This window comes from Sinocyclocheilus rhinocerous, unplaced genomic scaffold (genome assembly GCF_001515625.1).
Source record: "Sinocyclocheilus rhinocerous isolate Xijiao unplaced genomic scaffold, SAMN03320098_v1.1 scaffold647, whole genome shotgun sequence".
Classification (NCBI taxonomy): domain Eukaryota; kingdom Metazoa; phylum Chordata; class Actinopteri; order Cypriniformes; family Cyprinidae; genus Sinocyclocheilus; species Sinocyclocheilus rhinocerous.
In genome coordinates, this window is record NW_015632746.1 from 895,740 (window position 1) to 914,152 (window position 18,413).

General features: G+C 36.0%; 2 protein-coding genes across 2 annotated transcripts in view; both read left to right on the plus strand.

The window, feature by feature from the left end:
- The window catches only part of LOC107743025 (uncharacterized), a gene marked incomplete at its 3' end in the record, with an annotated part of 7,655 nt that extends 730 nt beyond the window's left edge, over window positions 1-6,925 (plus strand). The window contains exons 2-4 of the mRNA XM_016556137.1: window positions 2,128-2,432; window positions 4,859-4,969; window positions 6,403-6,925. Of these exons, the coding sequence (XP_016411623.1) occupies window positions 2,179-2,432; window positions 4,859-4,969; window positions 6,403-6,925 (888 nt within the window). The remainder of the gene's footprint in view (window positions 1-2,127; window positions 2,433-4,858; window positions 4,970-6,402) is intronic.
- A 264-nt stretch (window positions 6,926-7,189) lies between these two features.
- LOC107743023 (NACHT, LRR and PYD domains-containing protein 12-like) overlaps window positions 7,190-18,413 on the plus strand; it is a gene marked incomplete at its 5' end in the record, with an annotated part of 21,573 nt that continues 10,349 nt past the window's right edge. The window contains 5 exons of the mRNA XM_016556135.1: window positions 7,190-8,169; window positions 9,766-9,936; window positions 10,311-10,481; window positions 10,848-11,018; window positions 11,285-11,458. Coding sequence (XP_016411621.1) covers window positions 7,190-8,169; window positions 9,766-9,936; window positions 10,311-10,481; window positions 10,848-11,018; window positions 11,285-11,458 — 1,667 coding nt within the window. The remainder of the gene's footprint in view (window positions 8,170-9,765; window positions 9,937-10,310; window positions 10,482-10,847; window positions 11,019-11,284; window positions 11,459-18,413) is intronic.

The window sequence follows — 18,413 nt, forward strand, 5'->3', positions numbered from 1 at the left end:
TTCATTGTACAGAAAGAGAGCAAAGAACATTTACATTATCAAAGAACATTTTCATTTAGTTTAGCCAGAGTTCAAGCACTCTCAAAAACTCCCATTATAATTACTTAAGCTGTGTACAGTGTGAAATGAATGAATATCTTACTTACATTCGTACGCACATCTGCACTTCATTGTTTCTGATGAAAGATTTCGCCAGAGAATTCAGTCATCGAGCGCGCAGTGATAAAACAGCGGCGTTTCAGCCATGACTCTTCTGAACGCCTCTGATTGGCCATTGCATTCATAAGCTCAACAGAACAGAAACAGAATTAAATAACACAGTTGCAACTTTTGATTTTAGCAATGTGTTATTAAATATTGGAATTACCTAAGATTAGAAAAAATTTTTTTTTCATTGGCAGTTTAACTAATTAATTAACATAATATGAAGCCCTAATGTAAAGTGTGACCGAACAATAAAGAATCAAAACACTTTCAAACAATATCTAGGGCATGTTGTAGTCCAGATTAAAATGTAAAAAAAAAAAAAGTTTGAAAATAAATAGCCTATTAAGTCTAAATATTTAAGTACTTGCCACTGTGTTGAACACCACTGCGAATACAACAATCTGAATGGCTTTATTTATGGAGTTTCCAGGGTAACGGCTGCATTTTCTGCAGTTTAGCGCCATCTGCTGTCGGAGAGTGAATGTGCGCTTTATCCAGAGCATCTCTCACGTGCTCCGCCATGCGCTTCTCATTTGTGCTTGTTTACAACAGAGTGCGTATGCGTCTTTCAAACATGCATGTATGTTGTGCATTGTAACCAGTTGATGGGAAAATTATTCTTAATGCATTCAAAAAAATATTTTATAATATTTCTATTCTATTTCTTAAAAAAAAATCTGAATTATTTATAATAAATAATTATTCACAGTATTTTGAAGTACCCACAATAACAATATCGTGCATATTCATTACCGTGATATACCTAATTACCGAATACTGGCACATGTCTCTCTCTCTCTATATATATATATATATATACACACTGAACAAAATTATAAACGCAACACTTTTGTTTTTGCCCCCATTTTTCATGAGCTGAACTCAAAGATCTAAGACTTTTTCTATGTACACAAAAGGCCTATTTCTCTCAAATATTGTTCACAAATCTGTCTAAATCTGTGTTAGTGAGATACTAAGGAGTAACTTCTCCTTTGCCGAGATAATCATCCACCTCACAGGTGTGGCATATCAAGATGCTGATTAGACAGCATGATTATTGCACAGGTGTGCCTTAGGCTGGCCACAATAAAAGGCCACTCTAAAATGTGCAGTTTTATCACACAGCACAATGCCACAGATGTCGCAAGTTTTGAGGGAGCGTGCAATTGGCATGCTGACTGCAGGAATGTCCACCAGAGCTGTTGCCCGTGAATTGAATGTTAATTTCTCTACCATAAGCCATCTCCAAAGGCGTTTCCGAGAATAACCACACCAGCCCAGGACATCTTCATCTCCAAGATCGTCTGAGACCAGCTACCCGGACAGCTGCTGCAACAATTGGTTTGCATAACCAAAGAATTTAAATTCAACATAGGCTAAATAATCATTAGGAAGCTAAAAAAATACCTTTTTTTAATCTGGGGTAAGGGGGCCCTAATGCTGTAGCCCAGGGGCCTCTGGTTATCTTAAGGCACCTCTGGGTACAGGTGATATGTTAATTTTTTAGTTACTCTCAAGATTTTTCAAGATGCAAACTCTCACTCATAAAATGGCTGAAAATGGTAAATGTACAGTATAGAGTTATTTTTGTCCTCTAATTTACTTATTTATTTATTCAATTTGATATAGTAGTTCGACTTATTTTTTGTAAAATTATTAACATTTAGCAATTTTTTTCAGAGTCTATGTAAACTTTTGACCACAACTGTAAATTGAGCATGCGTGATAATGTTACATTACAATGTTTTACAGTTTTTAAATTAATTTGTATTTATGTATTATGAAGAGGCTGCAGAGTTAAATGTGAGCTAGAAAAAATATTTCTCATAATCCTGAAATGCTTAAGATAAATGTTAATGTTAATTTTAACTTGCTTTAGTGTATCCAAATTCAGTGTATGTTCTCTGACTCCACATACAGGCCTGAAATCAAGTCTCATCTAGCAGGAAAAGAAGCAGAAAAGCCTGTAAAATGAGTGTTTATGAGGAGAGAGAGCAGGAGTCTTCTGTTGACACTCAGAGAGCAGCATCTCCAGGATTCAGCTGTGTGTCTATGAAGAGCAACAACTCATGTATCATGTATCAGCCCCCTAATCTCAGTGATGTTAACGCTCAGAGAGCAGCATCTCCAGGATTCAGCTGTGTGTCTATGAAGAGCAACAACTCATGTATCATGTATCAGCCCCCTAATCTCAGTGATGGAGCTGCTGTGACCTCTGACCCTGTGTGAGTATCATCTAGGTCCTCAACTATCTGCTGTAGTGAAACTTGGCTATGTAATATTTTAAAATGGTGAATCATTCACTGAGGTCTCTTACTCTGAAAAGCAGACATTAGTAAATCACTGTATGAAGAAAAGAAGACAATCTATTATATCTATTATTTCTAAAATATTTAATGCTGCTCACTAACTAAAGCTGTAAAACTGTCTGTGTCCCAGTGATGTGATATAATGATCAGAGGAAGTTGGCAGATTTATGCAAATACCCAAGACTGGGTATGAAGCTGATTCAGAGATTTTTAGAGCTCTTTTGATTTAACATTCATGTTAATAATAGTAATAATAAAAGATTACTAATTAAACTTGCAGATGCCTGCTGACAAACACCCACATAACCACTGAAATTAAACCTAAGGTCAGTTTGGCTTAAGGAAAAACAACAATGTAGTGTACAAATATTTGCAAAATGCTGCAACACTAATGTGTTATTCTTAAAAACCTACATCAGGGGTTTTCTTACTTTTTGAGCAACTTAAAACATCCAAATGATTTTTTCAGCACTGAACAAATAGAATTCTCTTTGAACTCAAGCAGTTCACTCAAAAAATACATTTGTCATTATTTACTAACCCTCATGTCGTTCCAAACCCAAGACTTGATCTTTAAAACACATACAGTATGAAGATATTTTTAAAGAAACCTGAAAGTTTTCTGTCCCTCCATTGAAAGTCCACACAACCAAGACTTTGAATATCTAAAAAGGTCAAAGGACTTTTAATGGAGGTGAACTGTCCTTTAAGGACTTGTGAGCAGCATTCACATAATGCACATATCATGAAGATCTTTAGAAGAGTCTGACGAGAACAGCATCTAAAACTCACATACACCAGTAACATTTAGAAGTTTTGCACTCCAACTAACACTTGATAAATTTACATATTTTATGATGTTTATCGTAAACGTTCATCAGTCTAGAAGTTTGAGCAGCTATCATTATCTTTATGATGCTCAAAACAAACAACTCTTGTCTACAGGAAATATAGCTCACCAACTTTAAAGCAGCACTATGTAACTTTAGGCGCTCTAGCGGTTAATAAACCGAACTGCACACATCCCGCGGAAGAACATTCCAACCGGAGCTACTTCTCTAAGTTTATGTCTATGGCAATTCACGCAGGTATGTGTTACTCCGCAGCGGTGACGACCCGACCAGGCTACAATAGTCCAAATATAAGTACTTATTATAAGTTCGTTTAGCAGACGCTTTTGTCCAAAGCGACTTACAAATGAGGACAATAGAAGCAATCAAAACCAACAAAAGAGCAATAATATGCAAGTGCTATATTAGTATATTATTATTGTGTTATATTTCAATTTCACAAAGAAATGTGCAGCATTTTGTCCAAGCAATAATAAAAGGACACATTTAATTTATAATTTGTCTTAAACCTCATTTTGAAAAAAAAAAAAAAATCGCAAATCAAATCGAATCGTGAAATCCAAACCGTGAATCGAATCGAATCGTGAGTTGAGTGAATCGTTACATCCCTAATTATAAGTGTACCGTAGTGATTCGGAATAAGACAAAAACGCGGTTTGGAAGATGAATTCATGATGTACTTGCTCATTATATACATTTTGCAAATTTTGAAAACGGAAAAAGTTACATAGTGCTGCTTTAAGGTCAAACAGAACAATATCTAGCCTTTTTTGTGGATCCATTCAGTTTTTGAATGCTCTTTGTTTTTGCATGAGAATAAAATTGTGGTGCTCGATGTTGCAGACCTGTTGTTTCTGACCATGTTCCTAAAACCCCCTAATATATATACAATATATAGAGCTAAATGTTCCAGAGTAGTGCTTTGTGCCACAGTTTGAGAACTACTAACCTACATCATTTTGTGCACTTTGAAAAACTGAAAATCATCTTTATTTTGTAAGGGGAAATTATGACAGCTTTCCACAAACAACAGTTAGCTTCTCACATATCTGATTATATTGATCCAAACCCTGATGTGTGCTGTAAATTTTACTCTAGGTCTACACACTTTCAAAGTGTACTACAGTAAAAAAAAAAAAAAAAAAAAAGTTTAAGAAAAAGCTAAAGACAGACACTAATCTTCATTTCTGCTTCATTAAATCAAAAGGTTTATACAGTACTATGTGTCTATTTTAAAAGAAATTTTAAAGAAATACAAGCAGTATTGCATTAATAGCATTCAAGTAGTATTTCACATGCATACTGGTTATTTTTCATTTGTAACTGGTTGAAGTATGTATTTTATTAAAGCAATATTGTGTATAACACATTTGTTTTTTTTCTTTACAACTATATGTTATACACATTCTAGTTTTGACAAATGTAAGTTTAATTTGAGAAGACAGATAAACTACAGAGAAGTAATCTGAAATGTTTCTGTCTTTTTCTCAGTATCATCAGCAGGAATAGAAAGAGAGCAGCATCTCCAATATCTAGCTGTGAGTCTATGAAGAGTAACAAATCCATTGGTCTCAGTGATGGACCTGTGACCTCTGACTCTGTGTGAGTATCATGTGTAACATATATTTTAGTCCCCTGAATTTAGTAATGACAAGGTGCCCTTTGAGCCGGTCTGAGTATAATCATGTAGGGTGGGACATTTAACACAATTTAACACATTAATAAATAATTTATTTTCATAAATATTCATCTACTAATGTTCCTTTTTAACAACAAGTGCATCAGAATAAATAAAAATCATAGAAATAAACTTTAAAAAAGATTTGTTCTTTCTTTTTGTGTTTTATTTGCTTTTCTGGTTACACTTTATTTTAAGGTGTCCTTGTTACAGTGTAATTATACATTTAAGTAATATTAATATTAATTAACATGTACTTACTATATGGTTAGGGTTAGGATGAGGGTTTGGCTTAGGGTTAGTTGCATGTAATTATGCATACTTTATTGTTATTATAATAGTAAGTACATGTAACCTGTGTAACAAGAACACCTTAAAATAAAGTGTCACCGCTTTTCTCTATTGGATTTCTGTGACAGTGAATCTGGAAGTTTACACCTCTATTTTGAAGCAATAATCAGAACACAAACAGTTGCAGGATGATGTTTGAAATCGATTTTTTTTTATCTGACTCCAATATAATTAATCTGTCTCTATTAAAATTGTTGTTGTGGTTGATACAAATAATTATATTTAAGGAAGATTGTTCGTTGGATTCTGATAGTGTGGCGTGGGATTTAACCGGAGCACTCAGACAACATTAATGTGTATAAATAATGAGCCACAGCCTCTGTTTTACCAAGCAGAAGATAAATCAGAGGTTTAGAGTTGAACAGACAAGGGTCTAAATGTGTTTATTTGTAATTCACTACTACAGTGATTAATGAATGTAAGTTATAATCACTTTAGCTTCTAACACTTATCAATAACAAAAAAAAAAAGAAGGAATTATTGCAAAGTATTTAAGCAAGAAGAAAAAAAAAAATTACCACAAAGTAACAACAAAAAAAGTTACAAACATCACCCACAAGTTTTTCATTTTATACTCTGAGCAAGGTATTGATATTCATGAAAGACCAGGTCATCATAGCAGGATTTGAAATGCCAAATGGGTCGTTCTGTCGGTTCTCAGTGTGTGTAGCAAAAGTTCCTTTGTTGGCATGCAGTGTAGACGAGGAGCCTTGTTCTCTTTACCATATGTAGGCTGTCTGAATGTCCTGTTTTACCATGTCTACAGTATTCAAATGTTCAGTAATCATTTAAATACAATGCAGGTCATTATCTGCCTTCAAATTTTTGCTGGGCATTAATAATCTACAGTGCATATGAAACAATATTGGCTCTTGAACAGAACATTGAGAAACTCCATTTGTGATGTCAGGAAATAAATTGGCCACAAGAAGTAATATTTTATCTATTTTGATAAAGGTATTTTCTGTTTGTTTTTGAGTCTCTGTTCATCTTAATGTGTTTTCAGTGGTGGGAGAGCTGACCAGATCAGATATGGGTCCTGTCAGATCTTCACATCCTCAAACAGTCAGAACCACTTCAGTCATAATGACACAGAAGCAGCTCTGCAGCTCGATTCTCACCAACCAGTGCATGATGATCTGCAGAGAGTCAAAGACCAGCACAAAACCAGCATGAAGAACAAGTATGAGAGCTTATTTGAGGGAGTCAAACTACAAGAGAATCAAACCCTCCTGAACCAGATTTACACACAGCTGTACATCATAGAGGGAGAGAGTGAAGGAGTGAATGAAGAACATGAGGTGCTACAGATGGAGAAAAGTTACAGGACACTCCAAGACACTCCAATCAACTGTAATGACATCTTTAATCCTTTACCTGAACCAGGATATGAGGAGAACAGAAGAGAGAAGAAAGACAAAATAAAGACGGTTCTTACTAAAGGCATCGCTGGAATTGGAAAAACCGTCTCTGTGCAGAAGTTCATTCTGGACTGGGCCGAGGGAAAAGCCAATCAGGATGTAGATTTCATGTTTGTGCTTACATTTCGAGAGCTGAACTTGATTAAAGATCATCAGTACAGTCTTCACAGACTTCTGCTTGACTTTCATCCTGAACTTCAAGATCTGGACTCAAAGATTTATGAGGAGTGTAAAGTTGTGTTCATCTTTGATGGTCTGGATGAAAGCAGAATCACACTGATGTTTTCAGACACTGAGCCTCAGAAGGAGGAATATTTCAGGAAGAGAATCAGTGACGAGCATCAAGCCAGCAGAATCATCTCACACATCAGAAGAGCAAGAAGCCTCCACATCATGTGCCACATCCCCGTCTTCTGCTGGATCTCATCCACTGTGCTTCAAAACCTCCTGAAACAAGATCTCAGTGCAGAAATCCCTCAAACTCTGACTGAAATGTACATCTACTTCCTGCTCATTCAAACAAATATGAAGAACCAGAAGTATGAAGAGAGAGATCCAGAGAAACTCCTGCAGTCCAACAGAGAAGTGATTGTGAAACTTGCTGAACTGGCTTTCAATCAGCTGATGAAGGGCAATGTGATGTTTTATGAGGAGGACCTGAGAGAGAGCGGCATAGACGTCACTGACGCCTCAGTGTATTCTGGGATTTGCACTGAGATCTTTAGAGAGGAATCTGTGATTTATCACAGGAAGGTTTACAGCTTTGTACATCTGAGCTTTCAGGAGTTTTTTGCAGCACTGTATGTGTTTTTCTGCTATTTACACAAGAACTGTGAGATTCTGAAAATGTTCCTGACAGGAAAGTTCAGAACTCAGTGTGAGGATGTTCCTCTGGATGCGTTTCTGAAAGGAGCAATGAATAAAGCCTTGAAGAGTAAAAATGGACACCTGGATCTTTTCCTTCGATTTCTTCATGGCATCTCACTGGAGTCCAATCAGAGACTCTTACAGGATGTACTGCTTCACACAGAGAACAACCCAGAGATCATCAAGAAAATAACCCAAAACCTCAAACGAGGTCAAAAAAACAATGTCAGTCCTGAAAGATGGATGAATCTGTCACACTGCTTGATTGAGATGAAGGATAATTCTGTTGTTAAAGAAATGCAGGCATTTTTAAACTCTAAAACAAAAGAAAAAAGTCTTTCTCTTGCACAATGCTCAACTTTGGCAAACATAATCCTGATGTCAGAGGAGGTGCTGGATGAGTTTGATCTTAAAAAAATCACCACTAAATCAAAAGATGGGAGACAGAGACTGTTACCTGCTGTGAGGAACTGCAGAAAAGCTCTGTAAGTGTGAAAATACAAACATGCAGTAGTTATATTTGACAAAAATTGATGGTGGTGAATAGGATCTTCTGGGTTTGTTCACAAGCATACAATGTAAATTATTGTAGTTAAGTGTTGTTTTTTAATTCTTTACCAAATTAATACAATAAATATATTTTATAAATAAATTATAAAAAAAAGGTTTTCTGAAACGTTTACACTTTGTAAACATAATCAAGCTACGAGTAAAACTAATACAATTGTAAGGCATCTGTTAATATGAATAAATAAATGAATTAAAAATATTTTAAGAAAACATTTATTACAGACTGGGGATGCACAATATTTTTGGCATATAATTTATGCAGATAAAGGCCCAATATAAACATTTGGCTGCTATGTTTTGTCAGGAAGATGAAACGATCAATACATTTGCAGACAAAAATGCAGAGATGCTTTATAAGGTCTTTATAAGGACTAGACTATTGTCAGTTTTTTAGCAATACTCATTGGTTTCCTTTTTTTCAGTTTAATGTAGCTACAGTATGATCTTGTTTTTGGATTGATGTAGTTAATATTCTTAAACCGTACAATAAGGTTGTCCAATAGCCAGACAAGTTTCAATCCTTCCAGCAACCTGTCACTCATGAAACGTTCACATTAATCAGCAAATAACAATGATCCAAAAATCAAATCAGTTCCCAAAGGACACAATCAAGTCCCACATTTTTCTCATTCAAGAAGCTGTTTCACTCAGGTGCGTCTCAACAGGGAAGACAATCACAATTTCTGGTTCGTGCTTAAAATTACTGTGCTTTTGGGCATTCTGTGTATCTTGGCCAAGTCAGCTCATTCATTCTTTAAAGGGGTCATATGATGCGATTTCAAGTTTTCCTTTCTCTTTGGAGTGTTACAAGCTCTTGGTGCATAAAGAAGATCTGTAAAGTTGCAAAGACTAAAGTCTCAAGAGATATTCTTTATAAAAGTTAAGTTCGGGCTTGAACTGATGGTAAAACTAACGACATTATTAACTCTTGATATTTACTTTGGAAGCTGAAGCTCGCGATTATGGTAAGGGTACGTTTCCGACGCGTGCTTGTGGTGTTCGGCCAATCACAATGCACTGGGTCAGCTGGCCAATCAGAGCAGACTGCGCTTGTCAAAGGAGGGGGCTTTGTTGAAAACGACGTGTTTGAGAGAGGCGGGGCATAGAGGACCTACAATAATGCACAGTATTTGAAAAATAATGTGTTTTTTGAAAATTAAAGCATGTCAACATATTCTGTTATACCAAATACACATAGCATCATATGACCCCTTTAAGTTTTTCCAGCTGAAGTGCTGAATTTCAGTGACCTGGTCAGTACATATTTACATTTGTTTAAAAAAATCTATCCAAAGTCTTCATTTAAAATATATAAATAAACACCCAGACTACACAACTCCATAGAGAGACAAAACAAGGGCACATTTGCACTGTCTGATGATATTATCTGAAATCATATAATCAAATAATATGTATTGACACATACTGTTAGGTCTGCTACACAAGGAAATCCTACAGTCTTGCAATCTCATGGATACACCAGCTCACCAACATGTCCTCCCTGTTTTCAGATTGACAGGCTGTAATCTCACTGACCGGCACTGTGAAATTGTAGCTTCAGCTCTACAATCATCAAACTCCCTGAGAGAGCTGGACCTGAGTAACAATCACCTGCAGCATTCAGGAGTGGAGCTACTCAGTTCGGGACTGAAGAGTCCAAACTGTCAACTCAACAAACTGAGGTTTGGCTTTTACACTGATTCAGATTTTAATAAAAAAATAATGTGATTATATATATTTGAGTTTTATATATACAGCTAGCATATTGAAAACTAACTATTGAAAGACATGAATAAAAGAGTATGATAATGTGGCCATTATTAAAGGATTCATGTAATTCTATTGTATATGTGCAGCAGCATGTCTGTGGATGTATTGGCAATAGCAAGTCAGGTCATGACAGAATTCAGCATCACAGTGGGATGCAAACCTTTACATTCATGTTCTATGCAGACACCTTTTTATCAGAAACATGAGACAATGACAATGCTTTCAGAAATCAATTTCTATCTATACAGTATGTATATAATGAATTATTTTTCATTACACTGTTTAGATTGGCCAGCTGTAATCTCAGTGATCAGTGCTGTGAAATTGTAGCTTCAGCTCTACAATCATCAAACTCCCTGAGAGAGCTGGACCTGAGTAACAATGACCTGCAGGATTCAAGAGTGGAGCACCTCTGTGCTGGACTGAAGAGTCCAAACTGTCAACTCAACATACTGAGGTTTGTGTTTCACATTGGTTCAGATTTTAATATATATTCTTTCATGTGTTTTTGTATGTATATACTTTAAGGATTGTTCCACCTGAACTCTTAATTCATGAGTGTTTTATGGTCAAGATCTACTGAAAGACATTAATAAAAAAGGATGAGAACATGATGATAGTGTGGTGATTAATAGATCATCAATTACTCCACATATGAAGTTATCATTTCTTTCATAAAATATTGGGATGTAACCTTCACATTCATGTTCTATGCAGACACCTTCTTATCAAAAACATGAGACAATGCATCAAATGCTCTCAAACATCAATTTCTAGCTATGCATTGTGTATGTAATTAATTATTTCTCATTACCCTGTTTAGATTGGCTGACTGCAAACTCACTGATCAGTGCTGTAAAACTGTTACTTTTGTTTTACAATCATCAAACTCCCTGAGAGAGCTGGACCTGAGTAACAATCACCTGCAGCATTCAGGAGTGGAGCTGTTCTGTGCTGGACTAAAGAGTTCAAACTGTCAACTCAACACACTGAGGTTTGGCTTTCACACTGAATCCAATTTTAATAATAATGTGTGATTTATATATATTCTAGTTTTATAAATACAGCTAGCAGATCTGTTATAGTTATCATAACTATTAAACAAGATAACTGAGTATCACAGTGAGATGTAAACCTTTTACATTCGTGGTATATGCAGACACCTTCTTATACGAAACATGAGACAATGCATACAAAGCTCTCAGACATTATTTTCTATTCACACAGTGTGTATGTAATGAATTATTTTACCCTGTTTAGATTGGCCAGTTGTAATCTCACTGATCAGTGCTGTGAGATTTTGGCTTCAACTCTACAATCATCAGACTCCCCCCTGAGAGAGCTGGACCTGAGTAACAATGACCTGCAGGATTCAGGAGTGAAACTGCTCTCTGCTGGACTGAAGAGTACAAACTGTCAACTCAACATATTGAGGTATTTAATGGGGTATTTAATTGTTCTGTGTAAAATATACATGTACACTCACTGGCCACTTCAGGTAAACCTGTTCCATAGGTCATTAATGCAAATGTCTAATAAGCTAATCATATAACAGCATGCATTTAGGCATGTAGACAGGGTCAAGAGGATCTGCTGAATTTTAAGCCAAGCATCAGAATGTGGAAGAAAAAAAAGTGATTATAAGTGATTTTGAATGTGGCATGATTGTTAGTGCCAGACATGCTGGAGTATTTTATAAACTGCTGATCTACTGGCATTTTCATGAAAAACCATGTTTTCAGAGAAGGGTCTGAAACGAAAAAAATAAATAAATAAATCAGTGTGCAGCAGATCTGTGTGAAAATGCCTTGTTGATGACAGAGGTCAGAGGAAAATGGCTAGACTGGTTCAAGCTAATAGAAAGTCAAAAGAAAATCAAATAAGCGCTTGTTAATACCAGCGAATGTAGAAAAGCAAAGCATCTCTGAACGTGTAACATGTTAAATCTTGCTGCAGATAGGCTGCAGCAGCAGAAGAGCACACTGAGTGCCACTTCAGTCAGCTAATAACAGGAAAGTTAGACTACAATGGGCATGGGCTCAACAGTTCAACCTGATGGTGGTGTATTGGTGTGGGGGATGTTTTCTTGGCACAATTTGGACCCCTTAGCAGCGGCGTCATGCACTCATTATTTTTGAGGGGGCACGAGTGTGTGTGTGTGGGGGGGGCCTCGTCATGCTCGTCAAACTGTATAACTGATATGGGCTTATGTTTTATTTTTATTTTTGGGTGTGAATGAACTGCTAATGGGTTACCATACTTGGCTAATCATCATGCCACTATTTGTTGCTGACCATGTCCATTCCTTAATGACCACTTAATGTTCCCATCTTGTGGCAACATGTCAAAAAGCATGTCAAAAGTTCACATGACCTCAACAGTCACCAGATCGTAATCTGTACCCAATCCTGTTCTTGTAGATCTTCCTGCAAAGTTCAGCTCCAACCCTGATCAAACACAACTGGAACAACTAATTAAAGGGATAGTTCACCCAAAAATGAAAATTTGATGTTTATCTGCTTACCCCCAGGGCATCCAAGATGTAGGTGACTTTGTTTCTTCAGTAGAACACAAATGAAGGTTTTTAACTCAAATCGTTGCAGTCTGTCAGTCATATAATGGAAGTGAATGGGAATCACGGTTTTAAGAGTCATAAAACATACACAAACAAAACCAAATTAAACTGATCGTTTTGTGTCTTTACACATCAATGTATCGTCACGAGCCGCAGGGTTTAATTTGGTTTTGTTTGTGTATGTTTTTTTTACTCTCAAAGCCGTGATTCCCATTCACTTCCATTATATGACTGACAGACTGCAACGGTTTGTGTTAAAAATCTCCGTTTGTGTTTTACTGAAGAAACAAAGTCACCTACATCTTAGATGCCCTGGGGGTAAGCAGATAAACATCAAATTTTCACTTTTGGGTGAACTATCCCATTAAGATCTTCAGGAGCTTGATAATTACAGACAGGGGTGTTTGATCAGGGTTGGAACTGAACTCTGCGGGTAAGTAGATCTCCAGGAACAGGACTGGACACCCCGGCAAAAAACATCTTTGGAATGTGGTGGAATGGGATATTGACATCATCGATGCACTAACCACAAATCTATAGCAACTGCCCGATGCTATGATGTCAATATTTCAATAATTCAGATGAAAAGGAATGTCAGTCTGTTTTATTTTATGGCTAGATTGATTTATGCATAGACATTCAGTCTTTTGAAGGTTCAGTTTATGCTTAGAGAATTTCCCAAATTCATCTAGTAGGCGTATTATCTTGGGAATAGATGCATATTGGATCGGTAACAAAGTAACAAGCTGGTCCGCATATAAAGCTAGTTTAAGTTCAGTTCTCTTTTGGATTATTCCCTGAAATACGGGAAATGTTCTAAGCATTATTGAGAGAGTCCCAATAACTATGACAAAAATTAAGGGAGATAGAGGACATCCCTAGTGCGTACCCTGTGACAAAGTAAAATAATCAAAATTAACATGGTTAGTATATGGATGCTTGAGGCTCAACATATAATAAATGTATCCATGATTAATCCATCCCCAAAGCCGAACTCCTTAGGCACCATAAAAATATATTCCTATTCTATCCTATCAAACGTCTGTTTTGTGTCCAAGGAAAATACCACCTCAGAGGAGTTGCTGGGTTTTTTTTTTTTGAGTATAAAAAAGTATGAATATTAGAAAGGAATATCGTCCTTTTATAATTCTGGTTTGCTCCTCTGAGACAATACAGTGCTTTAATGCAGTCGTAATGCATCAGGCTCATCAATGTGTCATCCTTGTGATTCAATGCTCGACTTATAACTCTGAAAAGACACAACAACTGGGGCAAGAGCAGAGTCAATAGCTGATTTCACCTGTATTTCTATGGAAGATGTCAGCTCGGAGATCAAAGTGGTGTGAAGGTTTTCCAGATCCAGCGGTAGCTTGTCGCCATGACTCTCTCAATTTAGTTTTCTGATGCCTTTTAGGAAACAAAAAATCCTTTCTGGCTACAATTGTAAACGGAGTAATTGGAAAAGAAGGCACCAAGTGTCTTAAAATCATTTGGGTTGCCTGAAAAGTACAATTAAAAGATAAAATCCTCTGGAGCTTAATCCACGTTTGTCCTTCTCACTCACATGCTCAACCGGAAGTCTCGAATTAAAGCAGTACTGAAAGCAATAGCAGGTCCAATACGGTACTAGCAAGTTGTGTACCTAATAAGGATGCTAGTGAGTGTAAATGTTACCTGTAAAACTCATACATAATTATGCAAATAATAGGTATGCCTGTTTCATAGAGATAAATCGTATGTAATTGTATGTTTCTAAACCAGTGGTTCTCAACTTCAGTCTTGGAAACCCAGCTCAGCACATTTTCTATGTTTTCTTTATTTAACGTCCTTGATCCAGATAATCAGCTTATTAGCAGAGAACTCAATGAACTCAACGGGGTGTCAGATAACAGAGACATACAAAATGTGCAGAGCAGTGGGTCCCCAGGACCAGAGTTGAGAACCACCGTGCTAAACTACTTTGTTTCGAGGGGAAGTTGAGAGTGGTTAAACATTTTTCAGTATAATAATTTAATTTTAGCAATTTAATTGCACTTTAATAATATAATGTGTTGGCTCCCTGAGCATCAATGTCTATTTTGCAACCTTTTGTGACAGTTCTTAGAGGTAAAGCTGGATTGTAGCATCATCTATGGGGAAGAACTCACATGCCTTGTCCTGTACATTTAATAAATATGCAATGAAAGTGTAACTACAGTGTAATTCAAAAATATTTGAGTACACTGTAAAACTTTTCACTGTAAATTTGCAGTAATTGGCAGCAGTTTCACCTACAAAGTACTGTATATATTTTTTTAGTTTTTAGGTATATATACAATTACAGTGTATTAAAAATTGTAAGGGAAACAGTGATAATTTAGCTCAAAGGGAATCATTTAAGATTTTAAAGGGAAATCACTGTTATGTTTTGCCCAAATCTTAGATTGTCTGATTCGGTCTGATATCCTACAAAATAGTCCTGTAAAATACTGGCAGTACATTTGCCTGTAGTTTACTGTAATTCTAGCCACTTTATAGTATGTTACTGTAATGCACTAAATTACAATAACTGCCATGCATGTTTATAAACTAATATTTATAATGTGTTAACAATTTGAGCACATTAATAGTCTGAACACTTTTAATCTGAAACTACTAAAAATAATGTTTCTTAAAATAAAGTAAAATTGAATTAGGCAAAATCATTACAAGTAGAAACGTAAATTTAACTCAAATCTCTTGCAAAGAACTGCTAGCTAACAAGAGCACACATGCGTGTGCAATTAGCACTAGCAAAGAAATATCACTGCATCAGCAACTCCACAGTTACTGCCTTTAAAGCAACAAACAACATAATATCAATACTTCTCTGCTCATCCTTGACTTAAACACAGACTCTACTCCTTAACACAATGGTAACCCACAAAACTCAGACAAACAGAAGCCTTTTAAATCCCATCAGAACAGAACATTAAACACTAAAAGATCTCCCCATATCATAATGTGCAAAAACACATGAAATACAGTAACATTTGATTTCAGCATTTACTCTCTTTTAATTTAGTTCACTTTTTTGTGCAATGTGATTTAACAGTAATTTTACAGTAAACTACTGGCAGCAGCTTTGCCAATATAACACTGTATTTGTAGTTTGCTTGCTGTAAACTTCATTTACAGTTTATTACTGTTAACATACATTTAGCTGATGTGTCTTTTTATCTTACACATTTAACCCTTTTAACACCACAGGAAAACCACACTGCAGGGAGTAAAAGTAACACTGACTGTAAACATTAATGAGATAATTATGTATTTAAGTAATTTTTAAGCATTAGTGAACACCTGCAGTTAATTAGCAGAAACACTGAAGGAAAGAGAAAAAAACAAAAACTACAACTGACTATAAAAGAAGACATTAAATCTCTCAAGATCTCAGCAGAGGATTAAACAACTCCACAAACAGCATTACCAGCTTCACGCATTACTAACCAGGGGTTTGTTTCCCAAAAGCATCGTTAGCAAACTATGGTCGCGAGTTCCATTGAACTCCATTGGCAACAACAGAACTTGCGACCATAGTTGGCTCTGGGAAATGCACCCCCACACTCTAAAAAAACATTCCGTAAAAAAACGGAAAAAGTACTGGCAGCTCATTACCCGGATTTTGTACCATAATTAAAAAACACAAAATTTCCGTTAATTGAAGGTCTGCCCACAGTAAAAAAACCCCCAGGACTTTTTATGTTTTAATGGTGCATCTATATATATGAAAAATATATATATAAAGCAATTAAATACAGCACAATATACGAATTGAACATGGTTTATTTTTACTTCATGTAAACATTCTTTAAAATGCATTCAATGACTTTTGTTTGCCTTAAATTGGTTAGGACAAAGCGATTTCATCAATCAATTACTCAATCAAATCAATTCATTTAACAATGTGTCAAACACTGAAAAATGCCTGTATTGTGGAAGACAATTTAGCTTTAAACAGTAACAGACAGAATTAGAAAAAGAAAACACGAGCACTCGTATAATACTGGTGTTGCACCAAACAGTGGTCACAAAATGTAAACTTTACAAACTGTGAAACAGTCAAGATTCAAAAAACTTTTTCCTATAGAGGAACACAATATTGTTTATAGGGATAGTTCACACAAACATGTGAATTCTGTCATCAATTACTCATCCCCATACCATTCCAAACCCATAAAACTTTCATTCATTTTCAGAACACAAATGAAGAGTATTTTTAATGAAATCTGGGTGCTTTCTGTCCCTCTATTGATAGCCTACGCAACTACCACTTTCAAGGTCCAGAAAGGTATAAAGACATCAATAAAGTATGTGACTCCAGTGGCCTAACATCAATTTTAAGAAGTGATGCAAATTATTTGTGTGGAAGAAAACAAAACCAATCAAATTGTCTTTTTTTTTCACAATATGTAGATCTCAGACACATTCACAATGCATACATGTTGAGTTGACATGAGAGCAGATGTTCTGACAATACAACCCATCCCAGAAACCTTGCACTTGTTACAAGCAGAGGAAAAGGGACAATGTATGCAAGCCTCATGTATTAGTTTTTTTTGTTTTTTTGTGCTCACATTGGTGCCTTTTAAAAAATGGTGTCAACACAACACACAAGCACTGTGGTTCTCTCGTGAACATGTGCAGGATCTATGATCTATGCTGAAGTGAAAATGTTTTGTGAACAAAGCACTCATGTTGCTTCTTAAAATTGATGTTAGGCCACTGGAGTCACATACTTTAAAGATGTCTTTATACCTTTCTACACCTTGTAAGTGGTGTTGCGTAGGCTGTCAATGGAGGGACAGAAAGCACCCAGATTTCATTAAAATGATCTTCATTTGTGTTCCAAAAATTAACGAAAATTTTACAGGTTTGGAACAACATGAGGGTGAGTAATTAACAGAATTTTCTCTCTCTTTAAGTTAGATAACTAACCTGTAATTCATGCTAAATTATCTAAGTGTTAAACCTCAATTGGCATGATCCCCTTCATCTCAACCCTCGTTCAGGATTTCTTAACAGGAAAACTCTAAAAGAAATGGATATGACAAAACATGAAATTAATGAAACTGAACAGAGTAACATGCAGGTTGGAGATGGAAAAGCAATCATACAGTATTTTAAGTTCATTAACCGGGCCGCTGCTGGCCAAATGGGTGCCCTAAGCAGAATTGTATTATTGTGCCCCCTCCCTCAAATATTATGGAAGTAACAAAAAAAAAAACACTACTATAGGGGTCAAAATAGAACTTTAATAAAATATAAAAGTAAATAAATAAATTGTAATTAAATTGTATTATTTACAAATTACAATTGTAGCTCTAGACAGTTACCTATTGCTATGATTTTATTAAAGGGGTGGTTGATTGATTTCACTTTTTTAACGTTAGTTATTGTGTAATGTTGCTGTTTGAGCATAAACAATATCTGCAAAGTTATGAAGCTGAAAGTTCAATGCAAACGGAGATATCGTCTTTTAAAATTCTGGCAGTTTAATGCCTACATACACGGCTGGTAGGGACTACAACAAGTTACTTCACGGGTTCGAGACATCACAATCCCAGATAAACCCCGCCCTCGGGAAAAGGCAGCAAAGGGGGCGAGGCCATGCTGCGCTGCTTTAGAGAAGAGGAAGAGACAACTAGAGGTGCACGTAAAAATCTTTTCATATATGAATCACGATTCTAATGGATTCACAGGTTTCAAAATCAATATTCTAAAGCAGCGGTTCTTAATACTGTTCCTCGCGTCCCCCTGCTCTGCACACGCTCTGCATCTCTCTCTCTCTCTCTC